The sequence below is a fragment of the Chiloscyllium plagiosum genome, chromosome 29 (genome assembly GCF_004010195.1).
Source record: "Chiloscyllium plagiosum isolate BGI_BamShark_2017 chromosome 29, ASM401019v2, whole genome shotgun sequence".
Taxonomy (NCBI): domain Eukaryota; kingdom Metazoa; phylum Chordata; class Chondrichthyes; order Orectolobiformes; family Hemiscylliidae; genus Chiloscyllium; species Chiloscyllium plagiosum.
Window position 1 is genome coordinate 44,196,672 of NC_057738.1, and position 27,010 is coordinate 44,223,681.

A 27,010-nucleotide genomic window follows, 5' to 3' on the forward strand; every position below is an offset into this window, starting at 1 on the left:
TCTCGCAATGGTGATGGATTGGCGTGTCGGAACTGTTGCTTATGGCCATGGTGGCAATATGATGGCTAGAGCAGAGGCTACAGGTGCTGGGTCCGGTCTGTTCCTTCTGGTTATGGTGATGATGTAGCAGTATTATAGTGGGTCTGGCACGGAAATCCTTGTGACAGTGACGAGGGGGCTGCGGCACTGGCAGAGGTGTTGTGGGTCTGGTCTGTTCTGCCTTGCTATGGCAACCTCAGCAGTGGCTGCGGGGACGTATTCTGGAGCCCCTTCAGAAACCTAGGCAAGGAAAGGTGAACTTGGTCTTGATTATTGCTTCTTTGTATCTTCTGTAATTAAAATGGCTGGAGTATGGCGACTTAAATACTTTTCACTGTATATTTCTGAATACAAGTGACAATAAATTACAATACTATTCTATAAATGCTGTTTAGAGTTTGTTTGTGATTTAAAATGGAAGCAGATGGTGATAGGCGCTGACTCATCTCTGATTTACATAGAATATGCAGAAGAACATTAAACCCTCTGGGTACATTGAGAGAATTGGCACACTTCTGGCAGTTAGTTACTGATTGCTTCTGATTAAAGTTGTAAACCTACTGTTCTCGTAAAAGAATAGCTCCCTAAAATTGAATTGATAATTATGAAGAGATTTTAATATTATGTCTCCAACATAAAATATTTTTGTCAACATTGCATAATCGTCAATCTTCATTGTTTCACTTCACCTTCTCTGAACATTGATTCTATTCCATTAACTCCATTAAGTGAGGGGGTTTGCATCTCACTTTTAATAGCTCTCACAAACCTCTTTCTTTCCTTATTCACTGACTAACAAATAGTGACACAGCCTCTTGTTTTAGACATTATTAATTAACCTGTTCAAAGATGTTATGATACACACCTGGAGCAGGTGGGATTTGAATCTGGGCTTTCTGACTCAGAAGTAGGAACACCACCAGAACAGCCCTCATCCTGTTTTCTATCTCCTGCTGTACATTGCATTGAGCGTTGATTAGTTCATCTGGCTGGTTTGTGGTGCAGACTGATGCCAACAGAATGAGGTCCATTCTCACACTGGCTGAGGTTACTATGAAGAACTCTCCTTCTCAACTTCTCCCCTCACTGAGAAATGGTGACCCTCAGGTTAAGCTCACTCCAGTCATATCTCTCTAATGAGAGAGCAGCTCCAAGGTGCAGTCAGACAGTGATGATTTGTCCGTTACATTGTGCTACAGGAGTGATTTTTCTTTGCCGGCTAGTACTTCCTGGTCTTTCCATTTTCATCCCCCCTCCATCCCATCCTCTTCATTGTTACACCTTGTGACCTAACCATCAACAGAATTAATGGAAGCTTGATAGAATCTGCTCAACTTTGCTCCATATCTTCCTTCCATCAAGATAGATCGTTGATGCTGAGATAAGGATGCATATTTTGGGACTGATACCCTCTATCCCATATATGATGTACAAATGCTGGTGTTGGACTGGGGTGGATAAAGTCAGCGGTCACACCACGCCAGCTTATACTTTAACAGGTTTATTTGAAATCTCAAGCTTTCAGCGCACTACTCCTTTGTCAAATCCTGCAAATACTTGTTCTAGTGTAGTAATTCTTGCATAGAAATTCAAATACCCTGCACATCTTTGGACTGCGGGAGGAAACCAAAGCACAGCTTGAAGAAATTGTGGAGCTTAATAGTCTTTAACTATGAACAACTGTCAGCTGCAAGATAAAGGCAGAGGGTTGAGGCAGTGACTGAGCTAAAAACAAGTCTTGTTCCTTACTACAAGAACAGACACACCAAGTCCAAATAAGGCTCAATTGTTTAAAAATCTGATGTGTCTTCCTGAGTTATTATTCTAAGCTCGGGTAAGCTATGAACGCTCAGACTGGGTTCTCACTGAAAACAAATAACAGAAGATTTATTCACAGAGCAACTAAATACATGACAAATAAATACAAAATAAATTGCAACACTATCACAGACAATGGGCTCAAGCAGCTTGACGAATTGACTTTCCTGATGGATTGCAAAATACAACAGCAGCTATTCAAGATGGATCTGATACCTTTACACAGGAATATCATGTGCAATAATGTCACACTGATGTTATGAATCAACTCTCTCAAAGATACATGTTTGCCTGATCAGCTATGTACACAATATCAAAATACGATGTGGTACCCATCAACTTCTTACACTATTTTCTTCAAGCGGCCTCCCTACCTCTTAGATTCCCTACCGTAAAGAAACAGACCATTTGGCCCAACAAGTTCACACCAACCGTCCAAACAGTATCCCACCCAGATCCATTCCCCTGCATTTCCCCTAATTAATACATCTAACCTACATATGCCTGGACTCTATGGGCAATTTAGTACGGCCAATTCACCCATCCTGCACATCTTTGGACTGTGGAAGGAAACCAGAGCACCCGGAGGAAGTGCAGACAAGGGGAAAATGTACAAACTCCACACAGACAGTAGCCCAAGACTGGGATCGAACGCGGGTCGCTGGCGCTGTGAGGCAGGAATACTAACCACAGAGTCACATTTTTATGTTGGTAAAATTATTTGTTTTGCTTTTCAAGTTATATTTAGCTGTGTATTTGAATTTCTATGCAAGAATTATTACACTAGAATAAGTATTTGCGGGATTTGACAAAGGAGTAGTGCGCTGAAAGCTTGAGATTTCAAATAAACCTGTTAAGAGTATAAGCTGGCGTGGTGTGACTGCTGACTTTGTCCACCCCAGTCCAACACCAGCATTTGCACATCATATACAGGATAGAGGGTGGTTTCCACCACTATTTTCCTCACTGCCTCTGTAATGCCTAGAACGTGCCTGCCTTGCCAAGATATTTGGTTTTGGAAAATTTACCCAGAATGAATGGTTGTTTGTTTCTTCGTAACCTGTTCCATATTTCTTGCTAAGCATTTTGATTTGAGGTGATATTGAATAGTTTTAACATTATACTTTTGTAGCCACTATGTGCACTTGGGCAACTTCAAATGTAATTAAGATCCCAAGTCGCAACACAGAAACATTAACAATCTGTACAAGATCATGGGATTTGTGAAAGAGATTATCCTTAGGCCAGTGATCTGAAAATGTTTGCTTACACACATGGGTTATCAGTTGATCTTGATATTCAGTGCTTTTCTTTGATTATAAATGTTTTCTAAAAACAAAAGTGTTTGGGAGAGTCCATTTCCAGTGTCAGATCAGTGACAGGAAGTCCATTTTGTCACATAGCATAGCGTCGCCCCATGTACAGCAACTCGTACTGATGATTACAAGACAAGTGGAAAGCTGCTGTTAATGTGGAACTATAAAACCACTTGGTGAGCAATTGCAGTTGAGAAAATTGACTGCATGAGTTTGAGGACTTTGAGGAAGAAGTAAGGAGATGTTTTACTTCTCTACCACTCTCCCCGTAAGAACTGGTTATGGTCTTTCTTGTTTTAAATCTTATTTAATTTGGAAAGGTGAACTTACCCACAATGTGAAATGAGGGTCAGAGAATGACAAGAGATGGTGGAAACAGGAGCTCTGAATATTTAGGAGTATATTGCATTCAGCGACAGTAGGAATGTAAGAAGGTTGAGAGTTAATGACAAGTCTTCAATGTCGTCTCATTTCAGTGGAATCAGGATGTGAAGTTGCTCGTGGTAATTGTCCCCCTATCAGTAACATCTAATAGTGCTTTGTGTTTTAACTACTTGGACATTAAAGCTGGGCATTGCAGTGGCAGGATAAATATATTTCTCTTGTGATAATGTCTAAAAAAACTAACCCATGGGTAATTAAGTGGGCAAAGCATTAAATTCGTGAAAAGCATGAGGCTGTGGTAACATATAGCAGTGTAGCTTATTGTGCTGTGCTGTTCTCTTGAATTTTTCAATTAACTATTGAGGAACCTTGTGGAGAAGGGTCTTCGGTATTAGTGTGAATTAAATTGAATTAGCCTTTATTGCTACATACATTCTGAGTATAGTGAAAAACTTATACATCGCCACAAGTGTGGCTGGCTGTGCATAACTTTTAATATCGCACAGTGTGCAGAATGTCAAGGAATTGCAGATGTCTTGTAGCTCTCTTTCTCTATCACAGGTCAAGACTTACATCTGTTTTATGAAGAGCTTTAGTTAAACGCACTAACTTACAATTGCAAGTTGTTGTCCATTTCCCTTAAATGCTCTATTCATAATCATAACCCTTTCACAGACAAGGCCAAAATCTGACATTTATTATTCCTTAATTGGTTGATTCATGATGGCATCAAAAGTGAATTTAACTCCTCTGTAACTCCATGATTGGCTATATTATTTATTCCAAGTTCAAAATAAAGTTGTCAGTAGTTAATCCAGTTGTGTGAAGGTTGTATGTGATTGGTGACTATGCAAAGTCCTGAAGTAGTAAAAGGCTCCACTCATCCTGGTTCATACTTCTGTCATTTGTGGGCTATAAAGATTATTCAGGCAACTGGAGTTGAGATAGGTCTGTGTCATTTCCTGCCGTAGTGATCTTTATCATGCAGTTTGATAACACTGAACCTGATGCTCTTCGGTTGCTTCATGCTGTCACGTGTTATATTCAGGGGCTTTCCTGTAAAAGAGTTCTGTGCAGTTTATGGCACAAGATTGAAGAAACAAGACCTAAACTTCCTCTCAGACAGCAGCTCCTACACGGTTAAGAGGAAATGGTGGATGTGGGTACAAACAATGTTTAAAAGACATTTGGATAAGTATATGAATAGGAAAGGTTTGGAGGGATATGTGCCAGGAGCAGGCAGGTTGGACTGGTTAGTTTGTGATGATTTTCAGTATGGACTGGTTGGAGCGAAGGGTCTGTTTCTGTGATGTATGATTCTATGACACAATGGTATAAATTATGGGGAAAAAAGCAGTTGTGTTTTTATAGCACCTTTCATGATTTCAGACCATCCCAAAGCACATAGAACATAGAACAGGCCCTTCGGCCCACCATGTTGTGCCAAACATGACATTAAATTAAACTAATCTCTTCAGCCTGCCTTCCTTGCATATTCATGTGCTTATCTAAAAGTCGCTTAAATGCCCCCATTGTATAATTTGCATCCAATGACCAGCTACTTTCTCTTTTAAAGCTCAGGCATTAGTTTAATGTAGAAGGCATGGAAGCCAATGTGCACATAATGTTGTGTGTGTGTGTGTGATCTTGATTGAGCAATATACACTTGGCACTGGGGATGACTGGAGAATCTAATGTTACTGTGATAGACGGGGACGTGGAATTCGGAAAGTGCACAGATCAACCTGGATCTTGTTGAATGGCAGAGCAGACTTGAAGGGCTGAATGGCCTATTCCCAATTCATACATCTTCTGCTGATCTTCAAGGATTGTATCAGGAGCAGCCATGATTTTATTTAATGCTCAGTTCATGGAGTGAAACTTGCAACGTTGCAGCAAGCATTCTACCAACTGAGCTGCAGCAGCAGCACGTTACTACTCTTGATTCATGGTTCATGCCATGAAGTAGTGTCTGAACTGATACCCATAGTTAGTTTTATGTTAATGCTACATTATAACAGCAAATTGACAATAAAACAAATGATGTGTGTGACTCCAACTGCACCTCAGCTGATTTCCCTCCTGGCAGCTGCTGTAAAAAGATGCTTCTTGGTATCTTATGGACCAGACACTTCTCTGCCAGATCACTGTCTGTACAATGTCTAATGGATTATGATATCAGGTCCTGTGTATCTGATGTAGAGCAGCAATGGAAGGCGGGTAGAAAACCATTCTCCTCAAACTCAGATTTGCAATCGTCTGCAATTGGAAAATCATCTTCACACTTCCATTCTGCCTCAAGGATTCTGAAGATAAAACTGATATCGTTTTGAAAATTCCCCAAGTAGTTTATCTCATTTTACAGTGTGCATTGAGAATGGCAAAAATTAACTGCAGGTTTGAATGCCTCTTTGGCACAGCAGAAGTTTTCGGCTTTTCTCAGTGTGAATTGGAGTGTTTGTAAAAGAAATTGTGCTGTGTAAGGTCACAGAGCCTTTTTGATTATGCAAAAAAGGATACATGGTAAGAACTTTGCAATTGTAGTTTTGGTGCTCTGCAAATTTCCCAACTACACTGTGGAAATTGAATTAGCATTGGTTATGTATATCCTCAATATTGCATATGTCCTCTAAAAGCACTCAGAGTGAAAGTGACAAGTTGGGATCTTTCTTGTCAAAGGGTTCCACAACCATCTTATCTCGACAGCAATGACATGTATTTATGAAGTGCCTTTAAACTGTAAAATATCTCCAGGAACTTCCTGGACAGGAGCATTAACAACTAAGAATGTACAAAAGGAGGTACTGAGGTAAGTGACACAAAGCCTGATCAGAGAGATTGGTGTTAAAGTATGTCTTAAAGGAGGAGAGAGGTGGAGAGGTTGAGGGAAGAGCTTTGTCTACAGTTAGTTGAGTGCCCAACTGATCAAGTAATCTTATTATAATCAGAGATGCGTAAGAAACCAGAGTTGGAGCAGAGGAATTTCTGACGACTGTAATTCTGGCAAATGTTGGTTTACATTGGAATGGCCAAGACCTTGGAGGGAAATTTCAAAAAAAGGAAGAGAGTTATAAAATTGAGGCACTTCTGGATTGAAGAGAATGTATGTGAGCAAATTCTGACAGAAGTGGCGTATGGGCGAGACCTGATACTATCATAAATTGGACTTGTGTTTCAATAGAAGTTGGTCTCCATTGCTTTTTCTCTATTCTGCTAAGGTGCTTTAAGAATTTATTCTTTTCTCTTTTTGTGATGATCATTATCAAAACATAACTTTTTATTTTCATGTTGTTATGGAAATAGACTTGCTAAATCCTTCACTGAAATTCCAAATCATTCAAACTGAAAACATTGAACCAAACAGAAAATGTGAAAAGAAGATTTGGTTAGTGCAGAAAGATAGAATAATGAAGAAATGGTGTGTACGTCTTAATTCATTGTTGAAGAGAAAAGCTCATAACTTAACCTTGGTGAACTCAGTCTTCTCCTTAATGCATTCTGCTTCCACAATTAGAATCAAGATGTTTTTGTTCAGAACTCCATTATTCCAATAATTTGTTACGTGGAATGAATAAGGATTATTACACATGTTGACAGATTATTGAAATTATTTTATGAAATATTAATTGTTTGTTGTAGTCAATTCAAATAAATTAATGATCTCCTTGTGAAGCTATATGCCTTCTGGATAATAAGGTGAAAAGTGGCTTGACTCCAAGTTGCTTAGCTCAGAAGATGAAAATATGATTGAAAAAAGCCTGATTTTCTTTTCAAATCTCTTTACTGGAGAGTAGTCAGAAGAGGCACATCTTTGGTTTAATGGGTGATAAAAGTTTTAGCTACTAAATTTCACAACAGATGATCAAAAGCTTCATTTGTTTCAGGCTTTAAGAATAGAAGATAACTTATTTACAAAGCAGCCATGACTTACTCAGTTGGTCAAGCTTTATGCAGCATCTCGATTGCCATTGTACTTGCATTCTGCAGCCTTTGGCATTCCAGCATTTTGCAAGGAAGAAACCACACTTTTGCCTTGAATGTTGCTGAAAAAAGACAGTGTGTCCCAATTTTTTTGTTATGTATTCATCAGGCCAATTTACAAGAACTACCAAACTAAAGTGAAAACAACATTTATACTGTTTGGGAGGAGCGTGAACATAGAACATGGAACATAGAACATTACAGCGCAGTACAGGCCCTTCGGTCCTCGATGTTACACTGACCTGTGAAACCAATCTGAAGCCCATCTAACCTACACAATTCCATTGTCGTCCATACACCAATCCAATGGCCATTTAAATGCCCTTAAAGTTGGCGAGGCTACTACTGTGGCATTCCATGCCCCTACTACTCGCTGAGTGAAGAAACTACCTCTGATATCGGTCCTATATCCATCACCCCTCAATTTAAAGCTATGTTCCCCTCGTGCTAGCCATCGCCATCTGAGGAAAAAGACTCTCACTGTCCAACCTATCTAACGCTCTGATTATCTTATATATCTGAATTAAGTCACCTCTCAAATTTCTTAGAACATAGAACATTACAGCGCAGCACAGGCCCTTCAGCCCTCGATGTTGCGCCGACCTGTGAAACCAATCGAAAGTCCATCTAACTGACACTATTCCATTATCATCCATATGTCTATCCAATGACCATTTATATGCCCTTAATGTTGGCGAGTCTACTACTATTGCAGGTAGTGAATTCCATGCCCCTACTACTTTCAGTAAAGAAACCACCTCTGACATCTGTCCTATATCTAACACCTCTCAAATTAAAGCTATGTCCCCTCATGGTAACCATCACAATCCGAGGATAAAGGCTCTCACTGTCTACCCAAAATAACTCTCTGATCATCTAATGTCTCAATTAAGTCACCTCTCAACCTTCTTCTCAAAAACAGCCTCACGTCCTTCAGCCTTTCCTTATAAGACCTTGCCTCCATACCAGGCAATATTCTAGTAAATCTCCTCTGTATCCTTTCCAAATCTTCCACATCTGTCTGAAAATGCGGCGACCAGAACTGTATGCAATACTCCACGTGTGGCCATTTCAGAGTTTTTTACAACTGCAGTGTGACCTCATGGCTCCAAAACTCAATCCCCCTACCAATAAATGCTAACACACCGTATGCCTTCTTAACAAACCGATCAACCTGAGTGGCAACTTTCAAGGACTTATGCACCTGGACACAGATCTCTCTGCTCACCTAAGCTACCAAGAATCTTACCATTAGCCCAGTACTCTGCATTCCTGTTACTCCTTCCAAAGTGAATCATCTCACACTTTTCCACATTAAACTCCATTTGCCACCTCTCAGCCCAGTTCTGCAGCTTATCTCTGTCCCTCTGTAACTGAACTCCAGGATAAATATTTCCCATCAACCAACACACTCTGTCTTCTTACAGCTAGCCAGTTTATGATCCAAACCGCTAAATCACACTTAATCCCATGCCTCTGTATTTTGTGCAACAGCCTACAATAGGGAACCTTATCAAATGCCTTACTGAAATCCATATACACCACATCAACAACTTTATCCTCATCCACATGTTTGGTGAACTTCTCAAAGAACACAAAAAGGTTTGTGAGGCATGATCAACACTTCACAAAACTGTGTTGACTATCCCTAATCAACTTATTCCTCTCTAAATGATTATATATCCTATGTCTTATAATCTTTTCTAACATGTTGCCCATATCCGAAGTAAGGCTCACGGGTCTACAGTTTCCAGGGTTGTCTCTACTCCCCTTCTTGAACAAGGGAAAACATTTGCTACCCTCCAGTCTTCTAGTACTATTCCTGTAGACAATGACAACATAAAGATCAAAACAAAGGCTCTGCAGTCTCTTCCTTGGCTTCCCAGAGAATCCTAGGAGAAATCCAGTCCGGCCCAGGGGACTTAACTATTTCCACAATTTCCAGAATTACTGACACCTCCTCCTCATGCACTTCAATTCCATCTACGCTAGTAGCCTGTATCTCAGTATTCTCCTTGACAACATTGTCTTTTTCAAGTGTGAATCCTGACTAAAAGTATTCATTTACCGCTTCCCCTGTCTCCTCAGACCCCACGCACACATTCCCACTACTATCCTTGATTGGCCCTAAACTTAAACTAGTCATTCTTTTGTTCCTGATATACCTATAGAAAGCTTTAGGGTTTGTCTTTATCCTATCTGCCAATGACTTCTCGTGTCCCCTCCTGGCTTTTCTTAGCTCTCTCTTTCAGTCTTTCCTAGCTGATGTGTAACTCTCAAGCACCCTAACTGAGCCTTCACGTCTCATCCTCTTGACAAGAGATTCAACTTCCTTAGTAAATCAAGGCTTCTGTGCTTGACAACTTCCTCCCTGCCTGACAGGTACATACTTATCAAGGACACACAGAAGCTGTTCCTTGAATAAGCTCCACATTTCAATTGCGTCCATCCCCTCCAGTTTCATTCCCCATCCTATGCATCCTAAATCTTGCCTAATCACACTGTAATTGCCTTTCCCCAGCCATAACTCTTGCCCTGCAGTATATACCTATTCCTTTCCATCACAAAAGTAAACATAACCCAATTGTGGTCACTATCACCAAAGTGCTCACCTACCTCCAAATCTAACACCTGGTCGGATTCATTAACCAGTACCAAATCTAATGTGGCCTCACCCTTGTTGGCCTGTCTATGTACTGTGTCAGAAAACTCTCCTGCACACATTGGACAAAAATGAACCCATCTAATATACTTAAACTAACGTATTCCCAGTTAATATTTGGAAAGGCAAAGCCCCCCATAAAAATTACCCTGTCACTGTCGCTTCTATTGAGGATCATCTTTGCTATTCTATCCTCTACATCTCTGGAACTATTTGGATGCCTATAGAAAACTCCCAGCAGAGTAACCTCCCCTTTCATGTTTCTAATCTCAGACCATTCTACCTCAGTAGATGAGTCCTCAGTTGTCCTTTCTGCAACTGTAATACTGTCCTTGACTAACAGTGCCACACCACTCCTTCTTTTACCATTATCTCTGTTCTTACCACAACATTTAAATCCCGGAACCTGCAACAACCATTCCTGTCCCTGTTCTACTCATGTCTCTGAAATGACCACATTAGTGCTGATTAGTTGGCAAATGCATTCTGATGGAATTGGACTAAGCATGCTGTATATGCCAAGGATATAAAGAGCTACACTGACAATCAAATTAGTATCATCTTTTAAGCTTTTGATGTGGTGCACTTCCTTGTGCAGAAATCTGCATGTATTTGCAGACAGAATGAACAGATAGACACATTGAACCTGTTTCTGTAGTACAGAACCATTCTGTAGTTCATTTCTCATCTCTTGTCTAATCAGAGCCAATTGGCTTATTTAAAATTTAAATGAGGCATTGCAGTTAACTATCAATCATCATTAACTAGGTTACACGACACCAGGTTATAGTCCAACAGGTTTATTTAGAAGTACTAACATGCGGAGTGCTGCTCCTTCATCAGGACCTGAAAGCTAGAGCTTCCAAATAAACCTGTTGGACTATAACCTGGAGTTGTGTGATTTTTAATTTTGCCCACCCAACCTCAGCACTTCCACATCATCACTAAGTAGCGCAGTCTCCATGAAAATGTTTCTACCAATCTGTTTGCACTTGCCAATTAATCAGCGTTCATCTATCATATGGGGTAAGTGTTGTTTTCCCTTTTCTTTGGAAGTTCTTGTGAACGGTCTCGGTCAATGCAAGCTGAAAATCTTTGACAAAATGTATAACTTTTCATCGCAACTCAAATTCAGTGCTGCCAAATGATAAAGTGCACTCCTTATTTTTTGAACGGATGTTGATTAAATTTTATGTGGGTTTAAATCCTTTTTTCAGACGTCTTTCATCTGAAAGTTCCTGAGTCAACCACAGTTACTTCTGAAATTGGTAGAATAAAGGCCAATGATGCTGATATTGGGAAGAATGCAGACATCGACTACAGCATCGTGCCTGGAGATGGACTAAATGTGTTTGGGATTATCTCTAACAAGACCACACAAGAAGGAATTATAAGTCTGAAAAAGGTCAGGATTGTAATTCTGTTTGACACATTGTTAAGCAATGATGAAGCAAATTGGCAACACTCATGTTGCCTGAGTTATACTGTATACCACAATAATGGTTCCTTTTTTGATGAAAATTCCTTTCAGAAATGGTGAAAAATTATGGTTAACATACTCTATGGTTTATTATCTGTATCTCCCATGAAGCAAATCAGGATTTTACATGGATTTAAAGTTGAAAGAAGAGACTTATCAAGGGAAGGATGAGATGAGGAGGAATTTCTTCAGCCAGAGGGTGGTGAGTCTGTGGAACTCATTGCTGCAGACGGCTGTGGCGAGGCATTCAGTATATTTAAGCAGAGATAGTTCAATTTTTGATAAATAAAAATATCAAGGGTTATGGGGAAAAGGCAAGACAATGAGGTTGAGAAACATATCAGCCTTGATTTTATGGTGGAGCAGACTCGATGGGTCGAATAATCTAATTCTGCTCCTATATCTTATGGTTTTATGGATTCGCAACCTTACAGGCAGCACTGTGCTAAGTGGTTAGCTATCTCACAGTGCTAAGGACCTGGGTTCAGTTCCAGCCTGGGGTGACTGTCTGTGTAGAGTTTGCACATTCTCTTGTGCCTGTGTGGGTTTTCTCCCACATTACAGGTCAGGTGAACTGGCCATGCTAAATTGTCCATAATGTTCAGAGATGTGTACATTAGGTGCATTAGTCAGGGGTAAATTCAGAGTAATAGGCTAGGAGAATGGGTCTGGATTGAGTTCTCTTTGGAGGGTCAGTGTGGACTTGTTGGTCCTAATGGCCTGTTTCCACACTATAGGGATTTGATGATTCAAACTATGGGATTCTTGATTGTTAAAGTTCTCAGAGGTTGGTCCTTGTCTTTGTCAAAGTCTCCAAGGTATTGCTGTTAATTATCTTGGTTATGTGTCTTGCGATTAGGTCAGAGGCTGTCTGGTGGAATTTTGCCTCCAAGTAGTTTCCAGATGATTTTAAAAACAGACAGAGAAATGGTAATCTCATCTTGTGTCTTCTACAAGTTGAGAGTCATTTCCTAAATAACTGGTGGTTATGTTGATTACACATATTGTGCTGTTGTTGTTTAACACCTCAAGAGTTTCACATAGTCATTTAATTGTGTTTGATGCCCACAATCCTGGTTTCCGGAAATGGCTTTGATTCACATCAATCCGGAATTTTCCTTTTATTCCATTTTAAGACGGGGAATGGTTTCAATCACCAAAATAAGTTGGTGACTCTTTCATCACCATGTCTTTTAGACTTTTGTCTCCAGTTTTAAGACATAAACCTTGACTGAAAGTTTATAATACAATATTGATAATTCAAGTGGTTTGAGGAGCTTTTTTTTCCCATTCCTATTTCTTATAATATAGTTTAATTCAGTATTTTATAGAAGTTAGAAAAATAAAACTTTAAATGGCCTTTAAATTACTCTAGAATATTCAAAAACATTGCAATGTCTTTTCCTTTGATCTGACTGTCATTATTGATTGCCTCTCTAAGACAGTTTTAGTTCTGGAACATTTAATACCTGTTCTCTGGTTAAAATGACTTTATGTCTCTTTTTTTCCAAAGCCATTGGATTACGAAAATAAAAAATCCTACGTCTTCAAAGTAGATGCAGTAGACCCCCATCCAGATGAACATTTCCAATCAATGGGCCCTTTCAAAGACACAGCGACAGTGAAGATTACAGTCTTGGATGTAGATGAGCCTCCCATCTTCAGTAGACCCTTTTACATAATGGACGTTTATGAAGATACCAATGTGGGCAGTATCATCGGTGCAGTGACAGCACAGGATTCTGATGTTAGCAACAGTCCTGTCAGGTACGCCAAAAACATTCCAACAAATTGTGAAAGATTTGCCATTAAATATGTTTGAAGTATAGTTACTGCAGTAGTGTCGGAAAATGTCAGGGAAGAGAAAACAACGTGTTTCTCATTTCTACAGTACACAGATTGAGAAATCGGCAGACATGTTGAACTACCATCTGAGTCATGAATGATATTTTGGAGTGAAGGAGTAAATTATTATTAATTGTCTGTCGTGAGATGGTTTCAGGGCTCTATCTATTTTCTAAATGTTGAACTTGTGACCATGGTGAGCTAGGTGTTTAAACAACTTTGTAAGCAGCTCTGTGAGAACTTTACTGAATTTAAAAAAAGATCTGAGTTTTGCCTTTGGGATCAGCTGTGTTTTCAGTAGTGTAGTCACAGAATGCCCTCAACGGTCTTAATCTCAAAATGCTCAGCCTCCGTCTTACTGAAAGAATGTGATCTACTTCAACTGAAGAGGATGGCTCTAAACTGCAAGGAGTTCCAATTTAAGTAGAAGTCATTCCCTTCAATTTCAGCAAAATGTAAAGACAGGTTAGGACATATTTGAGCAAATCTTGTGGGAGAATCGAACTACGTAAGAATTGGTTGTGAACATGACTTCAGTTGTGCAAGTGCATGTTTTTGTTTGTCATTGCCCTCAAAGGGAAAAGTGAACAATTAACAAATTCCAAAAACAAAATACTGCAGATGCTGGAAATCTTAAAAAGAAGCAAAAAATTCTGCATATATTCTGCAGATCAGGCAGCACGTACAGAGTGAGGTTAGAGTAAATGTTGAATACATTGATCTTTCACTGGAATGTGAGTGAACTAATTTATTGGAATTGACACAAGTTTAGAAAATGTTCAATTCTGCATTCTATTTTTTCTTTAAAGCAAATCTCTCATGTACTCAATTACTGGCACATGTTGTGGCTCATAAAGAAGTGAAGTATTACACTAAGAATGGACAGAAGTGACATTATCTATTATATGCAATATTCAAAAAATCATGCTTATCATTATATACAGATTACATATGAATGCATAAATTAGGAACAGCAGTAGGCCATTCAGCCCTTTAAATCTACTCTAGTATTCAATGAGTTCACGACTGATCTATTTACGTTCCAAATTCAACATTAAAAGCCTTAATTCCCTTTTCCAATGTGAATCTATATCTCTGTTTTAAAATTACTAGATAACCCAACCTCCATTGTTTTCTGATGCAGGCAGTTCCAAAGGTACATAGTCATCATTTCCCCCGCCCCCCCACACCCCCAAGACAAAAAGGAACCCTCATTTCTGTCCCGAAAGGAAGACCATTAATTTTAAGACAGTGCCACTTAGCTCCAGACTCAACCACAACAGCAATTGTCCTTTCCACTTCCACCTTGTCAAGACCATTGAAGATTTTATAACCTTTAAGTAAATCACCTCTCACTCTTCTGGACTGCAATAAAAACAAGCCCAGCCGTGAAATTCTTTCTCCTCTAGCACTTTGCTTATTCCAGATATCAATGTGGTTCACTTCATAGAATCATAGAATCCCTACACTGTGGAAGCAGGCCATTCAACTCATTGAGCCTACACTGACCCTCTGAAGAGCATCCCACCCACACACCCTCCTCACCCTATCCCCATAAGCTTGCAATTCCCATGGTGAATGGACCAAGCCTGCACATCCCTGAACACTATAGGAAATTTAACATGGCCAATCCACCCTAAAGTGTACATCTTCCTCTGCGTCCTCTCTGGTGCATTTATATTCTTCCTTAAATAAGGAGACAACACTTGCCCACACTATTTGAAATGTGTGGTGCCAATGTCCATGAGGTGGATTCATTTAGAAATACCAGACTTTCAGGAACATGATAAACCAAGGTCCAATCAACTTTTGTGAGGCATAAATAATCTCATGGTAACGTTGGGAGTGAGGATTTCTCATGCAATCATGGTCAATCTTGCTCCCAAATCACCATTAATAATTATGGAATTAGTTAGTTATTTGATTTGCAGTTTTTTGGACATTGATGAAGATATTCATTAGGTGGATTGGCCATCCTCAATTGCCCCGTACTGTAAGTTAGGTGGATATTTGCTGTGGCTTTTATTAGCCTAGTAATAGTGACCACACTTCAGACGTTGTCCATTCAGTCTTAATTACTTTGGAGTATTAAAGGTTCCAAGATGTTTTTAATACAATCAGCACACAGAAGTAATCTTCAGGAAGAGTACTAAACTGGGGGAAGGCCAAATACAGCAAAATTCGACAGGAGCTGTGGAATGTGGATTGGGAACAGCTCTTTCAAGGTAAATCCTTCCTGTGGGAGGCTTTTAAAGAGAGGTTGATTAGAGTGCATGACAGATATGTCCCTGTGAAAATGAGGGATAGAAATGGCAAGACTAGGGAACTGTGGATGACAGGTGTTATTGTGAGACTGGCTAAGAGGAAAAAGGAAGCATATGTAAAGTCTTGGCAACTGAAGACAGATGAAGCTTTGGAAGAATATTGGGAAAGTAGGACCAATCTGAAACAAGGAATTAAGAGGCTAAAAGAGGTCATGATATATCTTTAGCGAGCAGGGTTAAGGAAATCCCCTAAGCTTTTTATTTGTATATAAGGAGCAAGAGAGCAACTAGAAAAAGGGTTGGCCCACTCAAGGACAAAGGAAGAAAGTTATGCGTGGAGTCAGAGAAAATAGGTGAGATTCTTCATGAGTACTTTGCGTCGGTATTGACCGAGGAAAGGGACATGGCGGATGTTGAGATAGGGATAGAGGTTTGATTAATCTAGGTCAAGTCAGCATAAAGAAGGAGGACGTGTTGGGTATTCTAACAGGCATTAAGGTGTCCGGATGGGATCTATCCCAGACTGCGGAGGGACGTGAAAGAGGAAATAACAGGGGCCTTAACAGGTATCTTTGCAGCATCCTTGAATATGGGCAAGGTCCTGGAGTACTGGAGAATTGCTAATGTTGTTGGCTTGTTTAAGAAGGGTAGCAAGGATAATCCAGGTAATTATATACCAGTGAGCCTGATATCAGTGATAGGGAAGCTGCTGGAGAAGATACTGAGGGAGAGGATCTATTACCATTTGGAAGAAAATGGGCTTATCAGTGATAGGCAGCATGGTTTTGTGCAGGGAAGGTTATGTCTTACCAACATAATAAAATTCTTTGAGGAAGTGACAAAGTTGATTGATGAGAGAAGGGCTGTAGATGTCATATACATGGACTTCGGTAAGGTGTTTGAAAAGGTTCCCCATGGTAGGCCGATGGAGAAAGTGAAGTCGGGTGGGGTCCAGGGTGTACTAGCTAGATGGATAGAGAACTGGCTGGGCAGCAGGAGACAGAGAGTAGTAGTGGAAGGGAGTTTCTCAAAATGGAGAACTGTGACCAGTGATGTTCCCCAGGGATCCGTGGTGGGACCACTGTTGTTTGTGATATACATAAATGATTTGGAGGAAGGTGTAGGTTCCCTCTTTAGCAAGTTTGCAGATGATACTAAGATTAGGGGAGTAGCAGATAGTGAAGGGGACTGTCAGAGAATGCAGCAGAATATAATTAGATTTGAGAGTTAGGCAGAGAAATGGCAGTTGGAGTTCAATCTGGGCAAATGCAAGGTGATGTATTTTGGAAGATCCAGTTCAAGACTGAATTATACAGTAAGTGGAAAAGCCCTGGGGAAGATTGATGCACACAGAGATCTGGATGCTCAGGTCCATTGTACCCTGAAGGTGGCAATGCAGGTCAAGAGAATGGTGAGGAAGGCAAATAGCATGCTTTCCTTCATCGGACAGAGTATTAATTACAAGAGTTGGCAACATCAGATACCATATCACTAGCCCTTCACTCCTCCCTAGAACATCTTGACACCAAAGCCAGCTACATAAGAATCCTACTGATTGACTACAGTTCATCCTTTAACATTATTATCCCCTCGAGACTGTTTACTAAACTTAGTGATCTCGGACTAAGCCCCACTCTCTGCAACTGGATCCTCAGCTTCCTGACCCACAGGCACAATCAGTGAAGATCGGGGACAATATTTCATCCTCACTAACACTCAACACTGGAGACCCCAGGGGTGCATACTCAGCCCCCTACTGTATTCACTGTATACCCGTGACTTTGTCACCAAACACCAGACTAATGCCATTTACAAGTTCACCACCATAGTCAGTCGAATCTTAGATGGCGATGAAACAGACTACAGACGGGATGTGGAAGACCTGGAAAAATGGTTCACTGAGAACAACCTAGCTCTTAGTGCCAGCAAAACCAAGCAACTCACTATTGACTTTTGGCAGGATGTTCCTATGCCCCCCCCTCTACACATTAACAGCACAGGTGTGCAATGAGTCGAGAGTGTCAAGCTCCTGGGAATGGTCATCTACAACAAGCTTTCTTGAATTTTTCATGTGGATGCACTGGTTACAAAAGCCCGACAACGTCTTTTCTTCCTCAGGTAGCTGAGGATATTTAGCATGATGGCAAATACCCTTGCCAACTTTTATAGGTGCACCATTGAGAGCATTCTGTCTGGATGTGTCACTACCTGGTATGGCAACTGTACCATTCAAGATCGGACATGGCTACAGAGAGTGGTGAACTCGGCCCGGACAATCACAAAGGCCAACCTCCCATCTATAGAATCCATCTACCAGGCCCACTGTCAAGGAAAGGCTGCCAGAATTCTCAAAGATCCATCCCACCCTGGCAATGTTTTTCTACAACCTCTACCATCGGGGGGCAGGTACAGAAGCCTGAACACATGCACCAGCTGGTTTCGTAACAATTTCTACCCTACTGTTGTTAGAATACTGAATGGACTCACAAACTCTTAACATTCGCCTGTACCTGTGTTTTTGTTTTTGCCGCTGCTTACCTATTATTTACTATCTATGTTACTTAACTCTGTGATCTGCCTGTATTACTCGCAAGGCAAAGCTTTTCACTGTGCCTCAGTACACGTGCCAATAAATTTAATTCAATTCAGTTCAATTCAATTGTACAGGACTTTGGTTCAGCCACATTTGGAATACTATGTACAGTTCTAGTCACCACATTACCAAAAGAATGTGGATGCTTTGGAGAAGTTGCGGAGGAGGTTCACCAGGATGTTGCCTGGTATGGAGGGTGCTAGCTATGAAGACAGGTTGTGTAGATTAGGATTATTTTCATTAGAAAAATGAAGGTTGAGGGGGAACCTGATTGAGGTTGACAAAATCATAAGAGATATAGACAGAGTGGATAACAAGAAGCTTTTTCCCAGAGTGGGGTCTCAATTACTAGGGGTCATGAGGTCAAAGTGAGAGGGAAAAGGTTTGAGGGAGATATGTATGGAAAGTTCTTCACGCAGAGGGTGGTGAGTGCCTGGAATGCAGAGGTGGTAAAGGCAGGCAGCGTCATTTAAGATGTACCTGGACAGATTAATGATTGGGCAGAGACCAGAGGTATACAGGTCCTTGGGAAATAGGCAACGGGTTTAAATAGGCGATCTGGATTATCACAGGCTTGGAGGGCTGAAAGGCCTGTTCCTGTGCTGGAATTTTCTTGGTTCTTTGTTCAACCATATTAGGTGCAATACAAAATACTGGGCAAAGTTTTATTTTAAGAATTCCAAACCATCTCAGGCTATTTGACTGGATATTTCTTTAGCAATCATACAATGTATTTCCTTGCTCAAACATGCATGGTGACCATTTGAGTGAGATGGCAAAAGCTCTTGGTGTTGATGGAACTATACCCCAGCAATAAACTACTGCCTTCAGAGGTGAAACAGGAAAATAAGAAATGGAAAATATTTGAGAAAACATTTTGCCTCCACGAAAAAACTTGAGGTGAAATGTAGCTGTTCTTCTGAAATACTTTGAATGTCTGATCTGGCAGTAATGAGCTGCTGATCATCACTGGATGAAGATGCACTGATTGTGTTTTGATTGTTAATTCTTTGACAGTGGCGAATATTTTTGTGAGTTTGCAGTGCCAGTGGGGAGCCTTGTGGATAATACAGACAGACAATATTGCTCCTTAGTGGTCAATTTCTTCCAGTTATATTTCCTGGTTAAAGGTGTCCATCACCCCGACATCTTCTGAAAGGAACTAATTTAAATTTATCTATTACATTAGCAAGTTTTCACAACATCCTGGAGTGCTTCACATGGAAGAAATTATTTTTAAAAGTTTGGTCATGATTGTTATGTAGTGGTGGTGTGCTGCAGGGATTCTGTTGCTATGGTAACTCGTGTTCTACATTCTTATTGTTGACTAGAGCAATGGACAGGGATGGTAGAGGCACCGATGTTTCTTTGCAGTATGTAGCAGACCAGCGTTATCCACTAGCCTTTGCAGACAGCACATGAGTAAAGGCACAGGTAGGCCATTCAGCCCATCAGGTCAGCCTGTTCCACCATTCATTGTGATCATGGCTGACCTGATTGTGGCCTTAATTCCACTTTCTCACCTACTCCCTGATAACAAATGACCCTCACATTAGTAAAACATCCACCTCAGCTTTAAAAATACTCAATGAATCCCAACCTTACTGCTCTCCAGGGAAGTGAGTTCCAAAGATTTATGACCCCCCAAGAGAAAAAAAAAAGCATCCTTATCTACATCTTAAATGGGAGATGTGTTATTTATAAATTGTGTCCCCTTGTTCTAATCTCTCCCTCAATTGGAAATGTCCTTTCATTGTGCATCCTGTATGGTCTTCTCAGGATATGGTAAGTTGCAATGAAATCAGCTCTCATCTTGTAATCTCGAAAGGAGACAGGTCCAGCTTATCACAAGGTAACCAACCCCCGAATTTGTCAAGTGAGCGTACTCTGAACTGCACATACATTCTTTGTTAATTAAGGAAATCAAACCAGAGGTCTGTTCCACTGTAGCTATACATGTTGACTTTGATGTTTCATTCTCCTAACAATAAACAACAATAGTTTGTTAGAGAAGTTTGCAGGCTGATTTCAGTATATTATAAATGTACATTCCTTGGCTTTCCGTCTTGCAGTGGCATTGAAACCCAAACATTCTGACTCAGAGGGAGAGACATTAATCACTGTACCACAGGACCACTGTTGGATAAATTCGAATCTGGATATCAAATTATGCAGAGCTATTGCCCCTAAATGTGAATTTAATTCAAACTGCCAAGTTTTGATTCAAAATAGAATAAACCTCAGCAAATGTGTACCTATGACTAAAGTAGTAACTTTTGAGGAGTAACAGCATTTATTAAAACCAATAATGTATATATTTGATATTTCAAAGCCTGTTCTTATTTTGGAATTAGACCAAGGCTGTAATCCAAGATGAAATTAATCAAACTGAAATTTTGGAATAAGAGCATCATAAAGGATCAAGTGGATTCATTATTTAACCATCTCTTCTGCTCCTTCAGTAGATCACAGACAATCTCCTCTACCGTACCAATTGAATCCCCTGAAGGACATTTTTTTGCATAAATTGCTACTGATTCCCAAGAATAGTGAAACAGAATTCTGGAATGTTTATGTAAACATCTGTAACACCACTGTTTGTCTCTGTTCTCATACTCTCCATTATTAACGATCTCTTTCTCTGTGGCGCATTCCAAACTGTTCAGATGTTGCTGAATTAATGTATTATGATCATTTTGGGATTATAGCAATAGACTAATCACAGTGATCTAGTATTTTGTGTTACATTTTAATGGGACCCTGATCATAGTTTAATATGTGAAATGTTCCCTACTGATTTTGAATCTCTTAAGGGAAAAACATATTTCATACAGCTCTCATAGTGTGTGTGTGTGTGTGTGTGTGTGGGGGGGGGGGGGGGGGGGCTAGTTGCAGTTAGACCCAACATGGACATCGCTATTGGTTGCTACAGCAATCAAACTGAATAGTCAACCCGATCTATTAAATGTACATTATGAAATAATCTTCAAAAACCACAATCATTTGGAAACAAGTTGGGAGGTCTCATTTTCAGCATAACCAACAAGAAGCTGAGAGGAATTTTGGAGTACTTATCCACACATCCCCGAAGGTGGCAGGTTAATAGGGTAGTTAAGAAGACATTTGGGATGCTTACCAGTATCAGTAGTGGCATAAATTATAGGAGCAGGGAGGTTGTGTTGGAGTTCGACAGAACTTTGATGAACCACAGCTGGAGTACTGTGTGCAGTTCTGGTCACACACTATAGGAAGGATGTGAAAGCAGTGGAGGGAGTTCAGAGGAGATTCCGCACGCTGTCACTTGGGATGGAGCATCTCAACAATGAAGAGAGGCTGGATGAGCTTGGGTTGTTTTCTTTGGAGCAGGGAAGGTTGAGGGGGCACAAGATTATAATGGATGTGGTGGATAGAAAGCAACTATTCTGCTTGGTTGAAGGGTCAATACTAAGGCGAGGCATAACTTTAAATGTGAAAGGTATGGAGCTTTGGAAGGGAGTTCAGAAACCTTTTTTCACTCAGAGGGTGATGGGAATCTGGAATGTGCTGTCTAGAAGGAGTGTTGAGGTGAGAAACAACTTTTAACATGTTCGTGGATGTGCACTTGAAATAACATTGAAGAATTATGGACCGAGTGCAGGAAAGTAGGACTACTGCAGCTTTACCGTAGTTTTGACAGTACAGACTCAATGGGCCAAAAGGTCTCTTCTGTACTGTATGAATCAATGATCCTATCAATGGCTCTAGCAGGGGATTGGTGACATGTATGAGCAGGGAAAGTAAAAGCGTTGCTATTGTTGCACTGAGGAACCATAATTGAGGAGCAATTTTAACTTTCCTCACCAGGAACTCACTTTATCTTGTTAATTTTAATCCACTTGGGTTGGCATAATGTTGAAATGAATGAGTGACACTCGAAGGTGTGTAAAATTGATTTTTTTACACACCAAGTGTTTCCTGGCCAAAGCATTAGGGCAAAATTACCTCAAATATCTAAACAAAGGAGTATGATCGATGAATTTTAAATTAGATTAGTAAGTGAAACAAAGTACAGTAGGAGAAATAAAAATTGGAAAAAAAAGAGAAATCTCCAAAAGTAATGTAGTTCTGAAAAGTGTTAAATTATTATATTTTAGGGACACAGAGTTTGTTTCACTATAATTATAACTAATTTCACTGTTAAATGTTCAGTTTCAATCGAATGCACTGAATTATGTTTCTCTGTCATATTCAGTTGATCATGTTGTGGAGCTGCCAGTGTTGAACTGGAGTGGACAAAGTCAGAAGTCACAGGACACCAGGTTACAGTCCTAAAGGTTTACTTAGAATCACAAGCTTTTGAGCGCTGTCCCTTCATCAGGTGAAGTGACTTCAGGTGAATGGGCAGCACTGTGTTGTGTGACTTCTGACTGTGTTCAGTTGGTGAGTAAGGAGTGCACACTTTCACATGGCTTCAGTTGACCAGTGGAGTGCTGCTGGAAAGCAGTTGATGTTAAAGGAGGAACTGGAACCACACAATCCAAACTTCTGAATTTAAATTGTGGGTAACTTCTTGTAGGTACTGTTGATTTATTTCATAATACTGCCAATTGCTGATAATCTTACTGTAAACTCAATTCAGCTTTGAAATGATTTATAACTTGCATTGTGAAAAGACAGACTTGAAGGCAGTATCACCTCATATGAATGAATTATAAATCATCAATGTCCACTGTTCACCAAAGTGTTGCAATATTTCAACTACATCAATAACTTATATAATACACAGTATTTATGATTATATATAAAGTTAGTGTTTTTAAAAATATTTTCATTATTGAATGTGGTCAAGCCTAGCACTCATTGCCTATCTTTAACGAGCATTGTGAACTCACAGTAAGCTGCCTTCTTGAACTGGCACACTCCATCCTGTGTAAATGCAGCCCAGAGAAGCTAGGGCAGGAATTCCAGGAACATGATCCAGTGATGATGAACGAATAGTCAACATACTTCCAGTTTCTCCAGAACTTGCTGTTTTAATTTCAGATCTCAAACACCGACAGTATTTTACTTTTATTTTTGTGTTTAATTCATTGCTTAATTCCCATACCAGCTGAGGTTACTACAAAGATCCTGTCTTTCCAACCTCTCCCCTCACCTGAGGCATGGTGACCCTCAGATTAAACTACCAACAATTGTCTCTCTCCAAAGAGAGAGCAGCCCTAGGAGACTTCAAAACCTTTTTTTAAAATTAATTCCAGGTGTGCCCACCTTCAGAAGTGCTGCTTTTCTCTCCAATGAGATTTCTACTTGAATCTTGCTCATGTTTATTGCTCTCTATTTCCCTCCTAATGTTTTTATCCACATCTCTTCCATACTATTAGAGCTCCATAAGCCCAAAAGACACAAGTGCTGAAATTAGGCCATTCAGTCATGCCTGATAAGTATTTCAACTCCATTTTCCTGCCTTCTCACCATTACCTTTGATCCTCAAGGCAACCAAGAACCTATCTATCCTGTTTTTAATATAGTCAATGACCTGGCCTCCACAGCCTTCTGTGGCAATGAATTCCACAGATTCACCACCCTCTGGCTAAAAAGGTTCTCTTTATCTCCGTTCTAAAGGCTCTTCCCTTTACTCTGAGGCTGTGCCCTTGGGTCCTCATCTCTCCTGCTAATGGAAACATCTTCCCAATGTCTACTCTGTCCAGGCTATTCAGCATTCTATAAGTTTCAATTAGATTTCCCCTCATCCTTCTAAACTCCATCGATGATAGACTGAGAGTCCACAAACTTTCCTCATATTTTAAGCCTTCCTTTCCTGGAATCATTCTCTTGAAACTCCTCTGGACCCGCTCCAGGGCCAGTACATCCTTCCTGAGGTATGAGGCCCAAAATTGCTCATAATACTCTCAATATGATCCATCCAGACCTTTATAAAGCCTCAGAAGTTCATCCCTGCTTTTATATTCAAGTCCCCTTGAAAGAAATACCAACATTGTATTTGCCTTCCCAACTACAAACTCAACCTGCAAGTTTACCTTAAGAGAATCCTAGACTAGAAGTCCCAAGTCCCTTTGCACTTCAGATTTTTGAATTTTCTCCCCATTTAGAAAATATTCCATGCCTTTATTCTTCCTACCAAAGTGCATGACCTCACAATTTCTCACGTTGTATTTCATCTGCCACTTATTTGCCCACTTTCCTAACCTCTCTCAATTTTTCTGCAGCCACCTTTTGCAACTCCTTTTGCCTCTGGATATCTTCACCATCGGTTCCACTTATTCCTCTTTGCCCTTTATCAACAGCATAAAAAAAAACAAAAGTTTTCCAGTTTCCTTCAGTTCTGAGGAAGAGTTGTATTGACCTCACAGTGCTAACATTGTTCCCCTTGCACAAATCGTGGAAGACTTTCTGTGTTTTTCCAGCACTTGCTGTTATTTTTTAAGATCTCCAGCATCCACAGTAGTTTGATTTTATTTCAATCTATGCCCAAGTTTTTTTAGTGTGTGACTTGGAGCTGAATTTCAATGTCATATTGTTCAAATGTGTTCACTGTCCTTGTTCTTAAAGCTGATGGAGTATAATGGCTTGAATGTTGCCATGCATCTTGTTGATGGCACGCACTGCTAACACTGGTCACTAGAACTAGGGGGCGTGAAGCTTTAAAGTCTGCTTATGAAAAAAATGACAAGCAGTTGGAAAATAATTTATTAAGTCCCCTGTGTCACCATGAAACTTTAAAATGCCTGAAAGTTTGTTCAGCGACATGGTGTGTTGAATTGTTTGTGAATTTGCTTAATCATTCCATCAAATCACTGCTTAAATGATGTTAACTAATTCTTATGTTGTGTTCATTGCACTCAAGGAGGGAATTAGCAACTCTCTTTTGAATCCTGCCAATCAAAGCTGATACATTTAGTAATGATTCTACAATGATCTATCACATCTCCAATGCCTAAAGCTCCTTCATTACCATTGACTCCCATCCCCATCTTGGTCTTAAGGGAATGACAATCAGTCATTCTATACACTTTGAACAGGAGAATATAGCTCCATACTCCCTTACTTTGTGGTTCAGGGACCTGGATTCAAATCCACCCTTGGGTGGAGTTTGCACACTCTCCCAGTGCCTTCATGGGTTTCTTCCCATAATCCAAAGATGTGCAGGCTAAGTGGATTGGCTATGCTATATTGTCCATGGTTATGCAGACTACATGGGTTAGCCATGGGAAGGTAAGGGTGACAGAGATGGGGTGGATCTATGTGGGATGCTCTTCAGAGGGTTGTGTGGACTTGATGGGCTGAATGATCTGCTTCCACACTGTAGGGATTCTGCAATTGCCTTCTTGTATTACAAATCAGAAATTCAAACTTTTCACAATTTCCTGGTAAATCATGTTAATGTTTGGAAAACCATAGGCGCTTTAGATCTGAATTTACCACTCACACTATTGTTGACCAGGATCACTAACAGTCCAATTTCTACAGTAATCCCATAAACTGATTGCCAGTGTTCTTGTGGTACAGTGAGAGAGGTCTGAGTTTAAGTCAGACCTGTGTATTAACATCTCTGAACAGATTGATTAGAAAATAAATTTTTAAAAAAACCTGATTGTCATTCCCTTAAGACCAAGATGGGGATGGGAGTCAATGGTAATGAAAGAGCTTTAGGCATTGGAGATGTGATAGATCATTACAGAATCATCACTAAATTTATCAACTTTGATTGGCAGGATTCAAAAGAGAGTTGCTAATTCCCTCCTTGAGTGCAATGAACACAACATAAGAATTAGTTAACATCATTTAAGCAGTGATTTGATGGAATGATTAAGCAAATCATTTAATTAGATGGCCAAAGCTAATCTAGTCAACAGCTTTGCCAATTAGCACTTATTTGTGTCGACTGAGTGAATGTGCATTGTTTCCTGACTCACTTATTGATGGCTTTGAATTTACTGTGGAAATATTTTAGATTAGATTACATTACTTTTTAGATTAGATTACATTACAGTGTGGAAACAGGCTCTTCGGCCCAACAAGTCCACACCGCCCCGCCGAAGCACAACCCACCCATACCTCTACATTTACCCCTTACCTAACACTACAGGCAATTTAGCATGGCCAATTCACCTGACCTGCACATCTTTGGACTGTGGGAGGAAACCGGAGCACCCAGAGGAAACCCACGCAGACACGGGGAGAACGTGCAAACTCCACACATTCATTCGCCTGAGGCGGGAATTGAACCCGGGTCTCTGGCGCTGTGAGGCAGCAGTGCTAACCATTGTGCCACTGTGCTGCCCATCTTTATTTGGATGTCTGTGGTATTTTTGTAAATTGGATACTGAACTCCTCCTGGTTTTGGATTGGGGTAGCCAGATGCTTCATTCGAGATCTGTCCCAGGGTCTAGCAGAATTCCAGGTGAGCAGACATCCCTGCGAAGGTTAACCTTCCAGTGGAAACTTCTCCTGCTCCTCCAGTCTGTGGATGCCTCATAGTCTGGGAGAGAACTGGAGACTGTGAGCAGTTCCAGAACAGTAACCCAGCAAAAGTAAGACAGAGAAAATAGAGTCATAGAGTCATAGAGATGTATAGCATGGAAACAGATGTTTCGGTCCAACCCGTCCATGCCGACCAGATATCCCAAC

At 40.3% G+C, this 27,010-nt stretch overlaps 1 protein-coding gene across 7 annotated transcripts in view; it reads left to right on the forward strand.

The window, feature by feature from the left end:
* LOC122564562 (cadherin-12-like) overlaps positions 1-27,010 on the forward strand; it is a 584,392-nt gene that overhangs the window by 449,554 nt on the left and 107,828 nt on the right. For all 7 annotated transcript variants that reach the window (XM_043719639.1, XM_043719638.1, XM_043719640.1 and 4 more), the window contains 2 exons: positions 11,418-11,605; positions 13,194-13,447. In XM_043719639.1, coding sequence (XP_043575574.1) covers positions 11,418-11,605; positions 13,194-13,447 — 442 coding nt within the window. The remainder of the gene's footprint in view (positions 1-11,417; positions 11,606-13,193; positions 13,448-27,010) is intronic.